Source organism: Aulonocara stuartgranti, assembly GCF_965226115.1.
Source record: "Aulonocara stuartgranti genome assembly, chromosome: 5".
Taxonomy (NCBI): Eukaryota; Metazoa; Chordata; class Actinopteri; order Cichliformes; family Cichlidae; genus Aulonocara; species Aulonocara stuartgranti.
Window position 1 is genome coordinate 34712023 of NC_138943.1, and position 16954 is coordinate 34728976.

Consider the following 16954-nt stretch of genomic DNA (forward strand, 5'->3'; position numbering starts at 1 on the left):
ATGCATTTCCACCGGAAACTGAGGGAACTGTTTCACTCTGGGGACCTATGGCTCAGATTTTTTGTTGGAAGAAATATGAGTGTAAGAAGTCCACATATAATAATAAATAAACAAAAATATTATAATTATATTTCACCAATTACTGTTCTCCTTCAGATTTTCCAAAGTCATCCAGCGGGCCAGATTGGAGTCTTTGCGGACTGTTTGACACCACAGCACTAGAGAAAGCTCTACCTTAACCTTTTAAGTCATATTTGACATTATGTAGTCTGTGTAGGACTACAGAAGAGAAGGAAGATACAACTAAACAGTTGAGACAAGATATTGGACGACCTGCACAACTCTGAAATTGATCATACATCGGATATCGTATCTGTGTTGTAGAGGCGAGAACACGCCGCAGCAGCTGTAACTTACTTTAATAAAAAATAACTATGTTAAACCTGTAATTAGTTCTTAATTTGTAGGTGAAATATTTGAGATGACATATTAAAATAAAATTATTTAATAGTTATTGCAAAATATATATTTCAAAAGAGCTCACGGTGACTTTCACACTGAGGAAGGTTCCTGCTGAAGGTCAACACTGACTCTGACATAGTTTTCCTGACAGTAAAAAAGCATCTGGGCTCAAATGGATTAACTATGATTTGTTTCTTCTTCCAGTTCTATACGCCATTTAATGTCATCATCTGCATCATGTATGGGTTGTTTTTGAGGAATGTTGCTTTGAATCCTACAGGCATGCCTGCACAGCCTCCTGTAACGACAGTCACATGAGAATTCCGTCGACCCTCCAGGAAGAACCACAACAACTTTTAGACGTTTCTGTCCTCACAGAAAACGGATCTCGGATGAGACAAAACGGATCAGATCTGTGATTATCATGAGGGCGGTGCTTTCGACAGCCAATCAACGTGATTTTCACTACAAGCTTGCTGGCACAGCAGTGGAGGACGCCTCGGCTGAGTGCTCGCACTCTGTTTACTTTGTCGGCTGGCAGTGTGTTCAGTTCAGTGTGAAGGGGCCGGCTCTGTAGATATGAGCAGCTGGCAGCTGTGAGGCCTCTCAGGACTTCCGTCTGCTCAGACGTGTTAACGATGCTGCTGGACGAGCGGATCTGGTTGCTGTTTAAGCGCCACTGGCCACAGACTCTCACCTACTGGAGCGTGTTCTTCAGCTTCGGCCTGTGCATCGCCTTCCTGGGACCCACTATCCTGGACCTGAGGTGTCAGACCCAGTCGACCCTGCAGCAGATCACCTGGGTGTTTGTCTCTCAGCAGTTCTTTCTGCTGGTGGGCAGCAGCGTGGGAGGACTGTTTAAGAAAACGTGAGTCTGGTTAGTGAACACAGGGTGTTTTCACGAGGTCTAGCTTCACATGTAAAACACCTCACCGCTCACTGTGTTTCATCCAGTGCGTCCTCTGCCAGTCATCGATGCTTTGACTTGTGTTTGTTATCAGAGCTCAGCTGTGAAAGCTGTGAATCCTCTCTCACTCTGCATGTGTGATGGGTTAGACACAAGCCCACTGGGACGGTTTCTAACAGGGTCCATGTGAACCCACACCCAAGGAGTGTGTAGGATAACATAGTTTACATGTCAGTGATGAACTTTATAATAAACAAAGGATCATATACTTCACCTTTACAGGTCCCAGCTGTGCGGCAAAGGGAGTTACTATGAACTGTTTTCAATCTGTTCCACACATTTCCTAAAAGAACCTGGTTTGTACTAAAAGCATGATATGAATAAACTGCTGGCTGCAAAGCTGAAGCCACTGACGTCAGTGGTTATAGGAGAGGCTACTCTCTCAGGTGGGTCTGTTATCAGGGTTTCTGTGACTACAAGCACAACTGCCTGCAGGAGCCTTTCTAGATACCAAAACCACAATTGTTAAACTAGTTAATATGTCTTATTAGCCTTCTGTTACATGTTGAAAATACACTTATTCACAAGGGGGTGCCACAGTGGGTGGCGTGGCATGTTTGGATCTTCAGCTTGTTAAGTTTTAGGGAGCCACTTAACCATGAAAGCAGCTAAAAAAAAAGTTAAAACTTTTTAAATAAGGAAAAGAGGACGAGTTTACCTGTTAAGTTTAAGTCAGTTATGTCACTTATGTCCTCTAATTCACCTGCGTCTTCTAATTACAGGACTTACCTGCAGTGATATCAGCGTTCTTGTTCTGGCAGAATAACTGGTTCTCACATTTGAGCAGGACAGTGGTTTAGTTTCACAGAGTACAGAGCCAAATACAGTAACTAACCCTGTGGGTAACAAAGACGTGCCTTTGCTGATATCTCTGCTACCTTTAAAGCTTGCTTTTTGGCCCTAAAACAGAATAAAGTTACATTGTAAATAAACACATTCAAACGAGAGTTCAGGTTTATGAATGCACAGATAAAATAACTGAGCAGATGAATTATTACACCAAATGGGATTTTTTTTTTCTTTTTTTCTTTTTAGTGACTGAAGTTGAGAGTTTGCAAAATATTGTGGTCTTGATGGACGGCTCAGTATGAAATGTTTTGTTCCTGATTAACAACAGTGTTGAAATAATTTTGCAGCTAGACTTTCACCTGTGACAGTTGGACTGAATATTGTATTTGACTGGCAGATCTGTGGCATGCAAATGACAGAGTTTTGGTTCACATCTCTGTTTGAAATTTCCAGCCACTGAGCAGGAATGACAGATTGTGTGAAATGGAAATCTACATGTGTTGGGACACAATGAACATACAGTATGATGCCAAACACATTCACTCGTCTGTGACATCCCATTCTTAATCCATAGAGCTTAATATGATGTTGGCCGCTGTTTGCAGCTATAACAGCTTCACCAAGGTTTAGTTTTTGCGGGAATTTCTGACCATTTTTCCAGAATCACACTTGTGGGGCCAGACACTGATTCTCTAACTCATCCCAAACGTGTTCTGTCAGGTTGATTTGAGGCCAGTTAAGTTCTTCCACATCAAACTAACTCGTCCGTGTCTTTATGGACCTTGCTTTGTGCAGTGGTGCACAGTCATGTTTGAACAGGGAGGAGCCATCTCCAAACCGTTCCCACAAACTTGGGAGTATATAATTGTCCAAAAATTGTCCAAAATGTCTTGGTATGCTGAAGCATTAGGAGTTCCTTTCACTGAATGTTGGGTTTTTTGGTTAATGGGAAAAAGCCTTTGGAACCTTGGAACGTTCCCATGGAAGCCCAGTCTCTTTCTTATTGTTAAATCATCAAAACTGACCTTAACTGAGACAAGTGAGACTTTTGAGACATCCTGGCTGAGTTGTTCTTGATGTTTCTTTGTGCAATGATGTGTTGCTTTTAGAGATCTTTCAGCTTACTTCACTTAATACATGCATACATTTTCTACTTCAGTGAGCAGGTCTGGCAGTACTCAGGATTGTGTGGCTGTTGAACCAGAGATTAGCTTTCCAAAAAATGTAGTTAATCACAGTTAATTTATGATTGAATAAGGAGGGAACTATTAATATAAAATAATATTTACTAAAATAAATCATCATTTAAAAAACTGATTTTCTATTTACTTGGGTTATTTTTAAGATAATTAAATTTGTTTCGTGATCTGAAACGTGTGAGGAAAAAGAGGAAAAACAGAAACTAGGAAGTGGGTAAATACTTTTTCACAGCGCAGTTTCAGCCTGGTACCTATCATATGGGCATGTGGAATTCTCTAAATACTGAGGAAAGGTGCTTTTTTTTCTTCACTCCTTTACCAAAGACACGCTGGACCATCCATTACGAACAGAGAGGACATAATGCTGCCGCATTCATACAAACAAACAACATAATTAATAAGTGACTTTGGTCATTATGTACATTGCTGTGTTCTCCCCTGTTACTGTTACTTGCCAATATGCTGTTAGGTGTTGAACTTTCATCAGTTTGAAGTGTATAGTTCACTTATAGATTTAACAAACTTGAAGCACTTTACAAAAGCTTTGGTGCTATAGTTAATGACCTACAGTACTGTATGTTTAAATAATCCATAAGAATTTTGGCACATTGCAAAAAGCAGTTGGAAAAATAGGCACGCATAAGGTCAAATTGTTATGCCTAAATGACTGGGTCAGAGCATCTCCAAAACTGTAACTCTTGTGGGGTTTTCCCAGTCTCTATGAAAGGGAGTCCACGGAAGGAACAGTGGTGAACCAGAGACTGAGTCATGTCTCAGTGATGCATGTTAGTGGTTGGCCTATGTGGTCAGATACAAGAGAAGCGCTGACCCCTGTCCACTGCCGAATGCTTACATAACCCTAACCCAGGCACCAGGATGCACTGTAGAAAGAAGTCAAGCCGCTAGAAAGGTAATGTCAATGTTCTGCTGGGAAACCTTGGGTCCTGCCATCCATGTGGAGTTTACTTGTACCACCTAGCTAAGCATTGTCGAGGACCACGCCCACCACGATTCATGGGTGTATTCATGGGGTTTTCCCTGATGGCTGTGGCCTCTTTCAGCAGAATAATGCACCCTGCCACAAAGACAAAATGATTCAGGAACAGTGAGTTTGAAATGTTCAGCTGTGATCCAGCTTCAGCTTCTGAAAACGGGCCTGTTTGGCATGTGGCTAAAGCAAAGTCAAGTGGCTGTTAAGAGGTTAAACAGCCAACCATGTTTCTTGGACATTTGTTTTTTTAACCATTATCTTTTAGTGCACCTACACTGTTTTTTCATTATCACTGTTGAGAAAGCTCCTTTATCTTTATCGTGTCTGCTGCTCACCTTGCACACCTGCGTAGGTGAATTCATTTCCCAAAAGCTAATCCTGGATGTGTTTGTGTGCACTTTGGAAGCCTTAAACAGTACATTTATATCATTTAAAGTGGAAGCCTTTACAAACTCAGCAGGTGTGATTCATTATTTTTGCTGCTGGCTTTTCACCCTCCGGTGGTTTTTGTGAATGTCCCTGTAGCTAACAGAGGATTATCTGGGACAAGCTGAAAGAGAAGAAGGGGAATGTAAGGTGAAGATAAGATGTAGGTTTGCTGAATGTGTGTGTGTGTGTGTGTGTGTGTGTGTGTGTGTGTGTGTGTGTGTGTGTGTGTTTGGGGGGGTGGCTGTGATAATTTTGGCTAGGTAAATAAGTTTTAAGCGACAGACCATCAAGGTGACTTTACTGCAGCAGTAAGTAGGTGTGAATGTAGGCGGAGGATTATTGTTGGTATTTTCCTTTAGTTTTAGGTTAGTAGAGCATAGGAAGTTTATTTATTCAAACAAAACTCTATCATGTGTACACAGGATGTGTATTCTATCCTCTTTTTTTTTTTTTTAGCCTTAAGTCCTCGCTCTTAGCCCTCTTCATCTGCACCCTCATCATCTCGCTGGTGTTTGCCGTCATACCACTATGTCACCACGTCATACTGCTGTCCATCGCCATGGCGCTGGCTGGCAAAGCCATGGGCGTGATCGACACCATCGCCAACCTGCAGCTAGTGAAGCTGTACCAGAAGGACTCTGCCATCTTCCTGCAGGTCACTAAGATGTTGATGTGTCTGTGTGTTTGTGTCGGTGCAGTTAAAAAGCTGCTGTCGGTCAATTTGGGGAAAAAAAAAAGAAAATCACTCTTTGACATAGCCTTGTTGAGAAAAGTAAGGGGAGTAACTGAGAATAATGGTGCCTTAATGAGCATTTTTATTTAGTCAAACAGTCACATGGTTTTGTGTCTGGATTTTCATGGATTTTATAGGTTACTCATTTGTTTACTGTTTGGATTCCTTTCATTGGGCTCATTAGGAGGCCAAACTAGGTTAAAAGGAGAGTGAATGTGTGACTTACATTCATCGTGCCAACAGAAACCAGGCGCCTGCACAGTCATGTGAAAATCCTGTTTGCTTGTCATTGCAAATGACCCCTTATCACGCTGCCCTTGACACACCACACTAAGCCTGCACGATTATGGCAAGAATGATTATCACAATTATTTTGTTCAGTCTTGAAATTACTTTTATTTGTAGTGATTATTAACAGTCTTTAGAGACAAAGTGTCTTTTTATTGCACTGTCATATAAATTGAATACTGCTTTCACATCTCAACGTCTGTATAAATCTTAGCACAAATATAACATCTCTTCATTATTGAGCTGAGCATCTCTTAGAAGAAAAGTAGAAAATACATGTAAGAAAAACAGAACACACCAAAATGTAGCACAAAATTAATTCAGAAGGACACTTTCACTTCATTTCACCTTTACGTTGTGCTACATTATGCTAATAAATTAGTCTTTGCAGACAAATAATATAAAGTCTGTAATTCCGTCCTGTCTCTGATGCCGTGTATTTGTTCAGACTATTCCAAGAAACTTCAAGCTGTGTGGTTCAGGGAACAGCTGTGATAATTGGTCAGCGGCTGATTTGGTCAACAGAGCATGCTTTTTAAATATCGCTTGATCGTGCTCATATGATTGTTGGAAACCAAAATTGTGATTGAGTTTAAAATTGTATTAATTGTACAGATCTGGCTGATAGAATAGAATTCAACTTTATTGTGATTGCACATGCACAGGTACAGGGCAACGAAATGCAGTTTAGTTCAATGCCAGCTAAAATAAATGAATAAGTACATGCAGGGCTGGAGGAGGGTGCAATATTTTAAAAAGTAAAAACAAAACTTTTTTTTAATCTTGAAAGTTCTGACTCCTAGACTGCTAGATCCTCTTAATTTGAATAACGGAGGCTGCTGTTCGTGTCTCTTGCTAGGCCTTGCATTTCTTCACAGGCCTTGGGGCACTGGTCAGTCCCCTGGTGGCCGATCCCTTCCTGGCTGAGGACAGCTGTGTGCTGGGAGCTAACTTGACCACCAACTCATCCTCTCCCAGGAACCTACAGCATCTCCGCAGCACCCTCGCTGGCCATGGAGCAGCACTGCACACCATCTCTCACTTTCGTCTGTATACTGACGGGGTTGTCGTCACCAGGGTGTCGTATGCTTTCTGGATCATGGCTCTTATCAATGTGAGTTCAATGTGATGATCCTTGATTTCTTAATTTTTGTATATTTTTCACACTTAAATGTTTCAGATTATCAAACCAATGTAAATATTAGGCAATGATAACCCGAGAAAATACAACAGAGTTTTTAAGTGATGATTAAATACATTTTTTGGAAAGAAGGTCAATTTCTCTTACAGTAACCAGGCTTAATTACTTCCAGACCCACTGAATCAAATAAATCCCCCTCTGGACTGATGAGATAAAAGCTGAACTTTCTGGAAGCTTTGAGTCCCTAAAACTAACACAGCATTTCATAAAAAGAACATCATACCAGCAGTCAAACATGGTGCTGGTCTAGGCCTGCTTTGCTGCTTCAGAACATGGATGACTTGCTGTAATTGGTGGAACCATGAATTCTGCCCTTCGTTTGCGAGGTGCGCCTGCTGCTTAACGGCACAGAGAGGAGAGGGCGGGGCGGCGAGGGAGTCTCTGACCGGCTGGAGCGGCATCTAATAACCAACTCGCAAAATAAAACAAAATAAAAACAAACCAACAAACACGAAAACACCAGACATTATAATACAGACTTATAATTTGCACCGATGTTTTTTCGAAATTCTGTAAACGAAAAGTGAGCGCGAGAGCCCTCGGTGCGCCTGCTCGCTGCTGAAGTCAAAGTAAACTTTATTGTCATCTCCGCTACAGTCCAGTATATAGAGAGACGAGACGGCGAGGCTCCAGTTACAGCAGTGCAAGTAAACAATGTATATAAGAAGAGTAAGAAAATAAATATACACTTTAGGATTAAGGATAAAGGGATCAATAACAATTTCAAATTTGATGATTTGGGGGGGGGCGCCAGAGGGAGTGTTCGCCCAGGGCGCCAAACAGGCTAGGACCGCCACTGCCTGAAATGATTTTCCAACAGTCTTGAAGGAGTTCCCAGAGATGCTGAGCACTTGTTGGCCTGTTTGCCTTCACTCTGTGGTCCATCTCATCCCAAACCATCTCAATTGGGTTTAGGTCAGGTGACTGTGGAGGCCAGGCCATCTGGTCTGATCTGGGGTCATTGTCCTGTTGAAAAATAAATGATGGTCCAACTAAATGCAAACTGGATAGAATGGCATGTCGCTGCAGGATGCTGTGGTAGCCATGCTGGTTCAGTGTGCCTTCAGTTTTGAATAAATCCCCAACAGTGTCACCAGTGAAGCACCCCACACCATCACACCTCCTCCACCATGCTTCACGGTGGGATCCATGCACGTGGAGACCATCCGTTTACCTTTTCTGCGTCGCACAAAGACACGGCAGGTGGAACCAAAGATCTCAAATTTGGACTCATCAGACCAAAGCACAGATTTCCACTGGTCTAATGTCCACTCTTTGTGTTTCTTGGCCCAAACAAATCTCTTCTGCTTGTTGCTTTTCCTTAGTAGTGGTTTCTTAGCAGCTATTTGACCATGACAGTAATAATAATAATGGATTGGATTTATATAGCACTTTTCAAGGCACCCAAAGCGCTTTACAATGCCACTATTCATTCACTCTCACATTCACACACTGGTGGAGGCAAGCTACGGTTGTAGCCACAGCTGCCCTGGGGCAGACTGACAGAAGCGAGGCTGCCATATCGCACCATCGGCCCCTCTGGCCAACACCAGTAGGCAGTAGGGTAAAGTGTCTTGCCCAAGGACACAACGACCAGGACAGAGAGCCCGGGGATCGAACCGGCGACCTTCCGGTTACAGATACGCTTCCCAACCCCCTGAGCCACGGTCGCCCCTTGAGCCACGGTAGCTGATTGGTTCTTGCCATAATATGAATTCTAAGGTCGGGGGGGGGGGTCCCATTTCACTGCAGGGCAACCTGCATGTGACGAATAAAGCTTTGATTGATTGATAACAGTTGTCAAATAGAGCTGTCAGCTGTGTACCAACCTGACTTCTAGATAATAGAACTGATGCTCCCAACCCCATTAAGAAAGCTTGAAATTCCAGAAATGAACCGTGACAAGGCACACCTGTCGTGATAACCATTTCAGGTGACTATATCATGATGTCACTGAGAGAAGGCCAACGGTTTGGAGCACTGTCAACAAAGCAATCTTCAACAATCTTAAACCATAATACATAGTGTTACTGATCAATTTTTTTCTTTGCTAGATAATTCCATGTATCTTGCTTCATATATTTGATGTCTTCATTTTGTATCACAATGTAGAAAGTAGTAAAAATAAAGAATAACCATTAAATGAGAAGGCGTGTCCAGACTTTTGACCGCTAGTGTACATGTGATGAATATGCAAAAAAAAAAGTCATGAAGGGGCACATACTTTCCCATGGTACAGGACATGATGTGAATAATGCAAACACATAGTTACATAATACATGATCTTGAAAGTTAATCTAAGCTGTCTGTTGTGTGTTGTGAATAGGATCCTCTTATGAATAGAACACTGGTCAGGTGTGGTTCTGAATGAACAAAGAGCCCCTGTTTGACATGTTTGCCTCATTGTTAGTAGAGTAGTCAAACATGCTACTAGAACAGTGTAAGAAATATGATCAGCTTTCTCTTAAACACTGAATTTGTGTGTAAGTTTGTACCTAAGTTAAATGTTTAGCTTGGTCGAGTAATTAGCTCGGGGTGCTGGCGGCGAAGAAACAAAACAATCTGCACGGATTTTTAGCGTAGTTTTCTTCCCCATAATGAAATCACTGATGTATCCCATGACTAGATTTCCCGAGTAGTGCTGAACAATTTCACATGAAAATGGCTCAAATGGAAGTTAATGATATAATGACATTTCCAGATAGCACTGCTGCTCCTCAGAGTTGCCTAAACCTCTTGTTTACAGTTTATCTGGGTTAGAAGTAACAGAAGTTCAGATGAAGTAAACAGACTTCCCCATCACTGCGTGCAGCATTTTCAGAGTGTGCTGGATCAGTTTCAAGCTGACGACAAGAAAAGAAGATTGTATGTTTGTGAGAACCTCTTCTCACAAACATACAAACAGGAAGTGTTATCTCTTCATTTGGTGAACAACGTTCTCATTGTGTGTCTGTGTGTTTGTGTGTGTTTTGACAGCTCCCTGTCCCAGCGGCAGTGCTCGCATTGATGTCCCATGAGCGATTGCTGCCTTGCTCCAGAAGCAGTCCACGTCTGCTTGATGCAGACTCCAACAGGAGCCCCACGGGGGACACGGACCAAGGTAGTGCACACGTGTTTGTGTGTCTGTGTGACAACTTTGCTGAGATGAAAGTGCAGACCTCTGAGTGTGACTGTCTCCCCAGGACATGGGAGTGTTTTTAGCTGCTGTAACCCTGCCAAACTCCGGGATCGCTCTGCTACTTTCTTCATCATCCACGCTCTAGGAGGAGCTATCCTCTTTATCACAGATGGGATTATAGTAAGGCTTCCAGCTAACACCACACACAATTACACATGAACCCAAGTAAAATGGGAACAATCCAAGAATAACCTTTTACACACAAAACAGGATCGTGATATGTGAGAGCTTCAGTGCTTTTGGCTTTGCTGTATTAAAACATCATCTAATCGACTAAGACTCTGCTTAGGAGCAACACAGAGCAGTACATCGATGTGCCGTCACCGTTAAAATAGAAAGTTTGCACTTGTGACATCATGACTGTTTATTACACTGTGTTATATATTATATTGCACCCGTGTTATATTTATAGAAGCAATATCCTGGGAAGGGATATTGCTTCTATAAATGTGGTAAGAAATCATACAAAAAGAGCACCTTTACACGTCATTATTAGAGTGACCGGCTGAAGGCTGTCTGTGAATCCAGTGTAAACAGGCAATATAAAGCTTTAAGAACAAGGCTCAGATATTATGGTGCCTTATTTGATCTGATTATATGTTACCAATGAGAACAGGGAAAAAAGTGAGCGACAAAGTTTGTTCCTGGGCCTGATCTAACTGACCTCCGGCCGGGTTTCTTGTCCTGCAGGGCTCTTATGCTGGCTTCGTCTACACCTACGCCGTCTCCCCTCCTCTGCTGATGGGCCATAAGATGGCAGGCTGTCTGGACAGCATATTCTGGGCCGCGATCACCGTGGGAAGACTGGCTTCAATGTACTTGTCCTACAGATACACGGCACCCAAGCTGCTCACCGTCAGTCTGGTATGGACACGTGTCTGAAGGACAAACCTGCATGAACAGAGATATCACAGGGCAGGAAAAGCAGAAGTGACCATCAGGGGTCAGGCTTTATTCCTCTTAAAGCTATAAGACGTTTGTCTTACGACAGTTCAAACCAAATATTTGAACAGGGTGGGAATGCAGCCACCGAGAAGAGGATTGTTGTCTGAGTGGGTACACACAGTGTGTCTGAGCTAACCTGGTTCAGTCTCACTTTACCACATCAGTCTCATTCATTCCACTCAGTTTCGGCATTGTAGTGTCTCTGTGGACAAGCAGTCCATTACAAACGTATAAATGCCGTCCTGCTTGCTCTCATAAGTAAGGATTGTTATTATCAGTTTTCTGCAGTGTTAGCCTGAACATAAAGTTTGCCTTTCTCATGCAAACAGTGTTACTGGTGTTTTTTTGTCTTTATTAATTTTGTTTAACAACAACAAAATTGTATGAAATGCAAAAAAACAAATTTTCTACAGTTTCCTGGAGCCCGATGTGATTTTAAATGATCGTGTTTACAGGTTTTAACCTGTAATGGTTTCTAGTTTTGTTCGTCACAACAGGCTCTCCGTTATGTGTTGAATATCTCAGCTGGTCAAGTGTTAGACTGAAGCCGACTTTGGTTCTTTGCTGGGTTTTGGCAGCACTTAGTTCCCTTTTAACCTTTAGCAGGACTTTCCAGTGTTAGTCTAAGCTTTCAAATCCAGTCATCTGTTATTTCCACTTTACAACAGTATGTGTACATTTCCATCAACGTCTGTGCATCACCTCTCTGTTGTTCTTTCTGTTTATGTATATTTTATATTTAGTGTGTGTGTGTGTGTGTGTGTGTGTGTGTGTGTGTGTGTGTGCATGTGTGTGTGTGTGTGTGGGTGTGTGTTTCTCAGGTGGGAGTCATACTGGTTCAGTGCCTGCTGTTAATCTTCTACACCAGCTCTGTGTTTCTGTTCTTTGGCACCTGTGTGTTGGGCCTGTGCATCAGCAGTGTGTTCCCCTCTGTGTTAGCCTTCACAGAGGACATATTAGAATACAAAGGTACACACGCATCGTCAGTGCCTCACAGGAGTACAGCCATCAAACAGTCATTGTTAATATTAGGCTAAGATAACCCGACGATTTCATTTATTAAAGGGAAAAGGCTTCCCAACCCTACCTGGCCCGGTATAAAAAAGTAACCTCCCCAACAGAGAGTGGCTTATGAAATTAAATTCAGTTTGTTTTGCCATAGTCTGGCCTGATTACTGCCAGACCTGTTGAATCAAAAAATAGAATCTGACCAAGTGAAGTTCTCATAGAGCAACACTTCATGCCAAAATGTAAAGAAGAGAAACAAAATCAGTCTAGAAAGGTCTTTTCTATGACTTTGAGAGAGCTAATTTCCAAAAATGGATATAATGTTGAACAGTGGTGAACCTTCACAGGAGGAAAAAATAACTCCTATCAAAATAAGAGCGCACTCGTGGCTTATTCAGGTCACAAAGGAACGCAGACAAACACGTAAAGAACAGTTAAGGTCAGCGTTCATACAGTTTGCTCACTGAAGTATTTTCATTTGTAATATTTCTGTCTTTGTTAGGATTTGTAGAAAAAGAAAACAACGGTCAGAAAGAGGACAAATACTTTTTCACTGCACCAGCGTGCATACTGCATTTGCTGCATAAGTAACCTTATATATTGTAAACCAGTAGGAAATGAGTAAAATCATTCCTGATGACACTCAGTTACAGAAAAGTTAACAGTGAAAGTGTAAAACAGAATAACTTGTTTGCAAAACATATAAATACAATATTGAATGAAGAGCAGATCAAACTGTGGGCATGGAAATATGTGCTCACTTTGAATTTCATGCCACAAAGGCAGCAGAAGGAGAGATTTATAATACATGAAATTAAAACTATCACATAAAAATGTAGCATTTTTACATGTAAAAATAAAATATTGATGTTCTGTTTATAATTCGCATCATAAATAACTGTGTTTCTACAGTTCTGTTGAGGGTTTTTCCCCACATTCCTGCACTTGAGTGTAATAATTTCCCCCAAAACAGACAAAGATTGTTTAAATATACATGTTTGTCTTCAAGTATGATTTATTATTAGTTCTTAATGATCAGATCTTACTGATTAATTTATACTTTCATTAGTTTTTATCATTTTTATGTCATCCAGTTTTTATTATAATATTCAAATTAATTAAAATTTCTCGATATATTTTACATCAAGTGTTTAATATAAACAGAAACCCTGCTCTCCATGTAACACACACATATGATCATAATCTAACACATTTGTTCATTTGTTTGATTATTAATTATTATAACTTAATAATAAGCATTGATTTTTTTTTTGTTAATTAATTGCCTCATGTACACTTTTACAGCGTGCAACTTTTGTCCCATAGCTGTAGATTATTCCTGTGTGCTTATTGTGTGTTACAGGCTGTGCCACAACAGTGCTGGTAACGAGTGCCAGCACGGGGGAGATGCTGCTTCAGCTGCTTGTTGGATCGGTAAGAAAGGATTCGAGACTCTTCTGTCTTCCTGAACATTTTTATAAAGCATTCGCTTTCACAAAATGCTTTTACATTCAGTGTTTTATATGAATTTCTCGTTTCTTTCTGAAACATTTAAATAAGTGTAATATAATAATAATAATGGATACTTTATTGATCCCCATGGGGAAATTACTTGTTTTTCTCTGCATTTGACCCATTCACTCAGTGAAGCAGTGGGCAGCCCACTAAGCAGGCGCCCGGGGAGCAGTGTGTAGGGACGGTACCTTGCTCAGGGGTACCTCAGGGTAGCCGTTAAGTGGATTCGAACCGCCGACCTTCCGATCATGGGGCGACCACTTTACCTACTGAGCTATCCCTGCCCCCAATATAATAGTGCATGTCCCCTCACTGGGGAACAGGCTTTCAGGTCACTACTGAGCATTTGTGCAGTGACTGTAGCCTGCTGTGTCTGCATGAATTAGGCTAAAGTGCCTCAATAACGTTGCTTAGTGGCTTCCCAGGGTTGACCACTGAGATCTTTGCGATTTGGAACTCAATGTGTGTTTATGTGTCCTGCAGGTGATCCACAGTCAGGGCAGCTACTCCTTCCTGCTGTGCGGTACAGTAGCATCCTTTATCGGCTTCTGCCTGTTCCTGCTGCTCCTCTATATCCAGAATATCCACAGAAGCCAGCACACAGGTAAATACATGCAGAAAGACTAAATGATTTGCCAAAACACTGGTGATGCAAAAGGCAGCCTCATGTGGCCATTAGAGGAACTGCAATTTTGGCACTTGTGCTTCAGTCACATTTTCTGCCCTGGAGGTTGCTGCCTGGACTTGTTTGGACTAATTCTGACGTTTCATTCTGGTTCTATCTGCGCTCACAGGTAGCAAACCAACAATCAAACCTCCTTTTTCATAGATTTTTTTCACCTTGACAATATCGCATCCGATGTGACGTGTCAGCCTGTGGATGTCTTTTTTTTTTCTCCTGTTTTCCTTTAGTAACCAACTCTTTTACCTCTCAGATTTGTCTCAATGCACAGACATGAAAGAGAAGCCAAAGACCGGAGACTCGTGACACACTGGAACCCAGAGACCAGAGGATACAGCAAAGGGAGAAATACTTCAGGAGAAGCTGACACTTCTTCCCCCGGGGTGGAGGGTTCACAATCACACTCCTGCGTCATGGAAATCACATGCTGAATAATTATTTGCACCCTACTTTCACAGCCTGATGATCAACAAACGGCTCAATGGATGATTAGAGTGTACACAATCATCTCTTTGAGCACATTAAACTGTGCGTTGATTAAATACGACCTCTTCAGTATGAATGTGAATGGACTCTTATAATAGGACTCGTTCGGTGGTGGAAAATAAAGATAAGATGCAGTCGGTTAGAGATCTTTTATTATTGGTTTCTCCTACTGCAATTCTTCTTATATCAACTCTTCCTCACACATCAATACGCAATACAGTCAATCCTGTGTGTGCATGTAAAGTGAGTCACTAATGGAGATTATCAGTCATCAAAAGTGGTTTTGGATGGGGCCAGACTGCAGGCCTTTCTCTGAAGTGTTTCACTTTTGAACTGGTAGATGTTACGAGCAAAGAGTTTCAATTCACTTTCACTTATATAGAATCAAATCACAACAACAGTCACCTCAAGCACTTCATAAGGTAAAGATCCTACAATAAAATAGATGGTAATCAAGTTCTTATATAGTGCTTTGCTATTCTACCTGAACAATCCAAGCACTTTATACATCATGTCTCATTCACCTAAGTGCTTTTCTTCCCTATGCTTAAGTACTTATAAGTAGTATATCCAACATTTACACACTGATGGATGCAAGCTTCTGTTTAGTAGATGACCTCTTGAGCTACAGCCACACCAGACAACAAGCAAAGTGTCAGATACCAAAAGATCTTATCTTTCAATTCAAGTGTCTTATATAGACTATATGTTATGCATATTCGACTTAACGGTTCTTTTATTCTAAAGTTTAAATTTGGTTTTGCCATATGTCATTTGAAAGGGTACTAAGTGGTGCTGTAAAGACGATTCCCACGTCTGGTAGGCCTTCAAAAGAATCCTGAGGGAGGCTGGGGAGCTCAAGTGTACCATGTTCAACATACCATTTATATTAAAATGGTTACCTGTGGTAAAACGACTCAGTATCCCAACACCTTCCATAGTTACACCTCTTTCATAGCGTGCGGCTCATAAAAATCGGTAATCCATTATCTCAGATTATTAGAATATTTTCCAAGGTCAAGCAGAAAAGTATTTACAGAAATATCTGAAAAGTATGCTCATTTAAATACTGACTGTATTGATGGAGTTCATTAGCTTGTGGGACTGCTGAGGTGTTATTAAAGCCTAGGTTGCTTTGATAGCGGTCTTCAGCTCATCTGTAGTTTGAGGTTGGGTGGTTCTTGTCTTTTTTTTCAACATGTGGAGTTCATGTGTGAGCGAGTTGGCTGGCCAGTGGGAATATGGCCAGAAAATCATTTGGTAAAGTTCTTCTGAAAAGCTAAAGTCCATCTCCATATAGCTTGTCAACAGATTAAAAGCATGAAGTGTTCTGAAATGACATGGCAAAGTTTGGCTTTTGACTTTATAATAGTGGACCGACCACCACAAATACCAGCAAAGGACATGGTGCAAGAGTCATCACAGGCTTTACACTAGACTTCAAACACCTTGGACTTACTGCCTCTCCACGCTTCCTCCAGGATTTTCAAATGAAGTACAAAATTTGCTTTAATCTGAAAAGAGGACCGGATCACAGAACAAAAGTCCAGTTTGTTGCGTCCTTAGCACAGCTCAGAAGCTTCTCACACTTCATTCAGGAGCGACCTGAGGTGGCTGTAGCTCAGGAGACAGCGCAGGTCATCTGTTAATTAGAAGGTTGGTGGTTTGATCCCTGGCTGTTTCAGTCTGCATGCCAAAACACCTTTGGGCACATTAAATTCTTAATATTTGAGAGTTTATTAAGGTTCATTCTTAAAGTCTTTCAAGAGTTTTCAGTCAAGACGCTTTCACTGTTTGAACTGGACAGATCAATGTGGTAACTTAAGCACATAACCTAGTCTGGAACAACTTGTATTCAAAGTGGTGATGTAGACAATGTAGCAATGTTTTCAAGCTTGATGCTGATGCTGATGGACTACAGCACTACTGGAATTACAACAGAGAATCGATGTATTTAGAGGCTATTCCTGATCATTTACAGTCAATAAAATTAAATTCACTTTTTCTGAGTCTGAATACGTTTAGAAAGTGAAATTCATTTAAAAGTGAAACTGATTTGTGTGAGTGTATGCGCGTGTTTG

The 16954-nt window shown here is 41.3% G+C and overlaps 1 protein-coding gene across 1 annotated transcript; it reads left to right on the top strand.

Annotated features, from left to right (window-relative positions):
* Nucleotides 1-958: 958 nt before the first annotated feature.
* mfsd4aa (major facilitator superfamily domain containing 4Aa) lies at nt 959-16889 on the top strand. Its single transcript, XM_082533584.1, has 10 exons — nt 959-1330; nt 5294-5492; nt 6718-6972; nt 10036-10159; nt 10242-10357; nt 10928-11101; nt 12004-12151; nt 13554-13624; nt 14189-14309; nt 14641-16889. Exons 1-10 carry the CDS (start codon nt 1101-1103, stop codon nt 14691-14693), a joined length of 1491 nt encoding a protein of 496 aa, XP_082389710.1. The 5' UTR covers nt 959-1100; the 3' UTR covers nt 14694-16889.
* Nucleotides 16890-16954: the final 65 nt, after the last annotated feature.

Bases quoted from the DNA above. Each gene is read 5' to 3' on its own strand.
- mfsd4aa (XM_082533584.1), top strand. From the start codon at position 1,101: ATGCTGCTGGACGAGCGGATCTGGTTGCTGTTTAAGCGCCACTGGCCA. The intron at 6,973-10,035 runs GTGAGTTCAATG...GTGTTTTGACAG, and splicing joins GGATCATGGCTCTTATCAAT to CTCCCTGTCCCAGCGGCAGT. The intron at 10,160-10,241 runs GTAGTGCACACG...CTGTCTCCCCAG, and splicing joins CACGGGGGACACGGACCAAG to GACATGGGAGTGTTTTTAGC.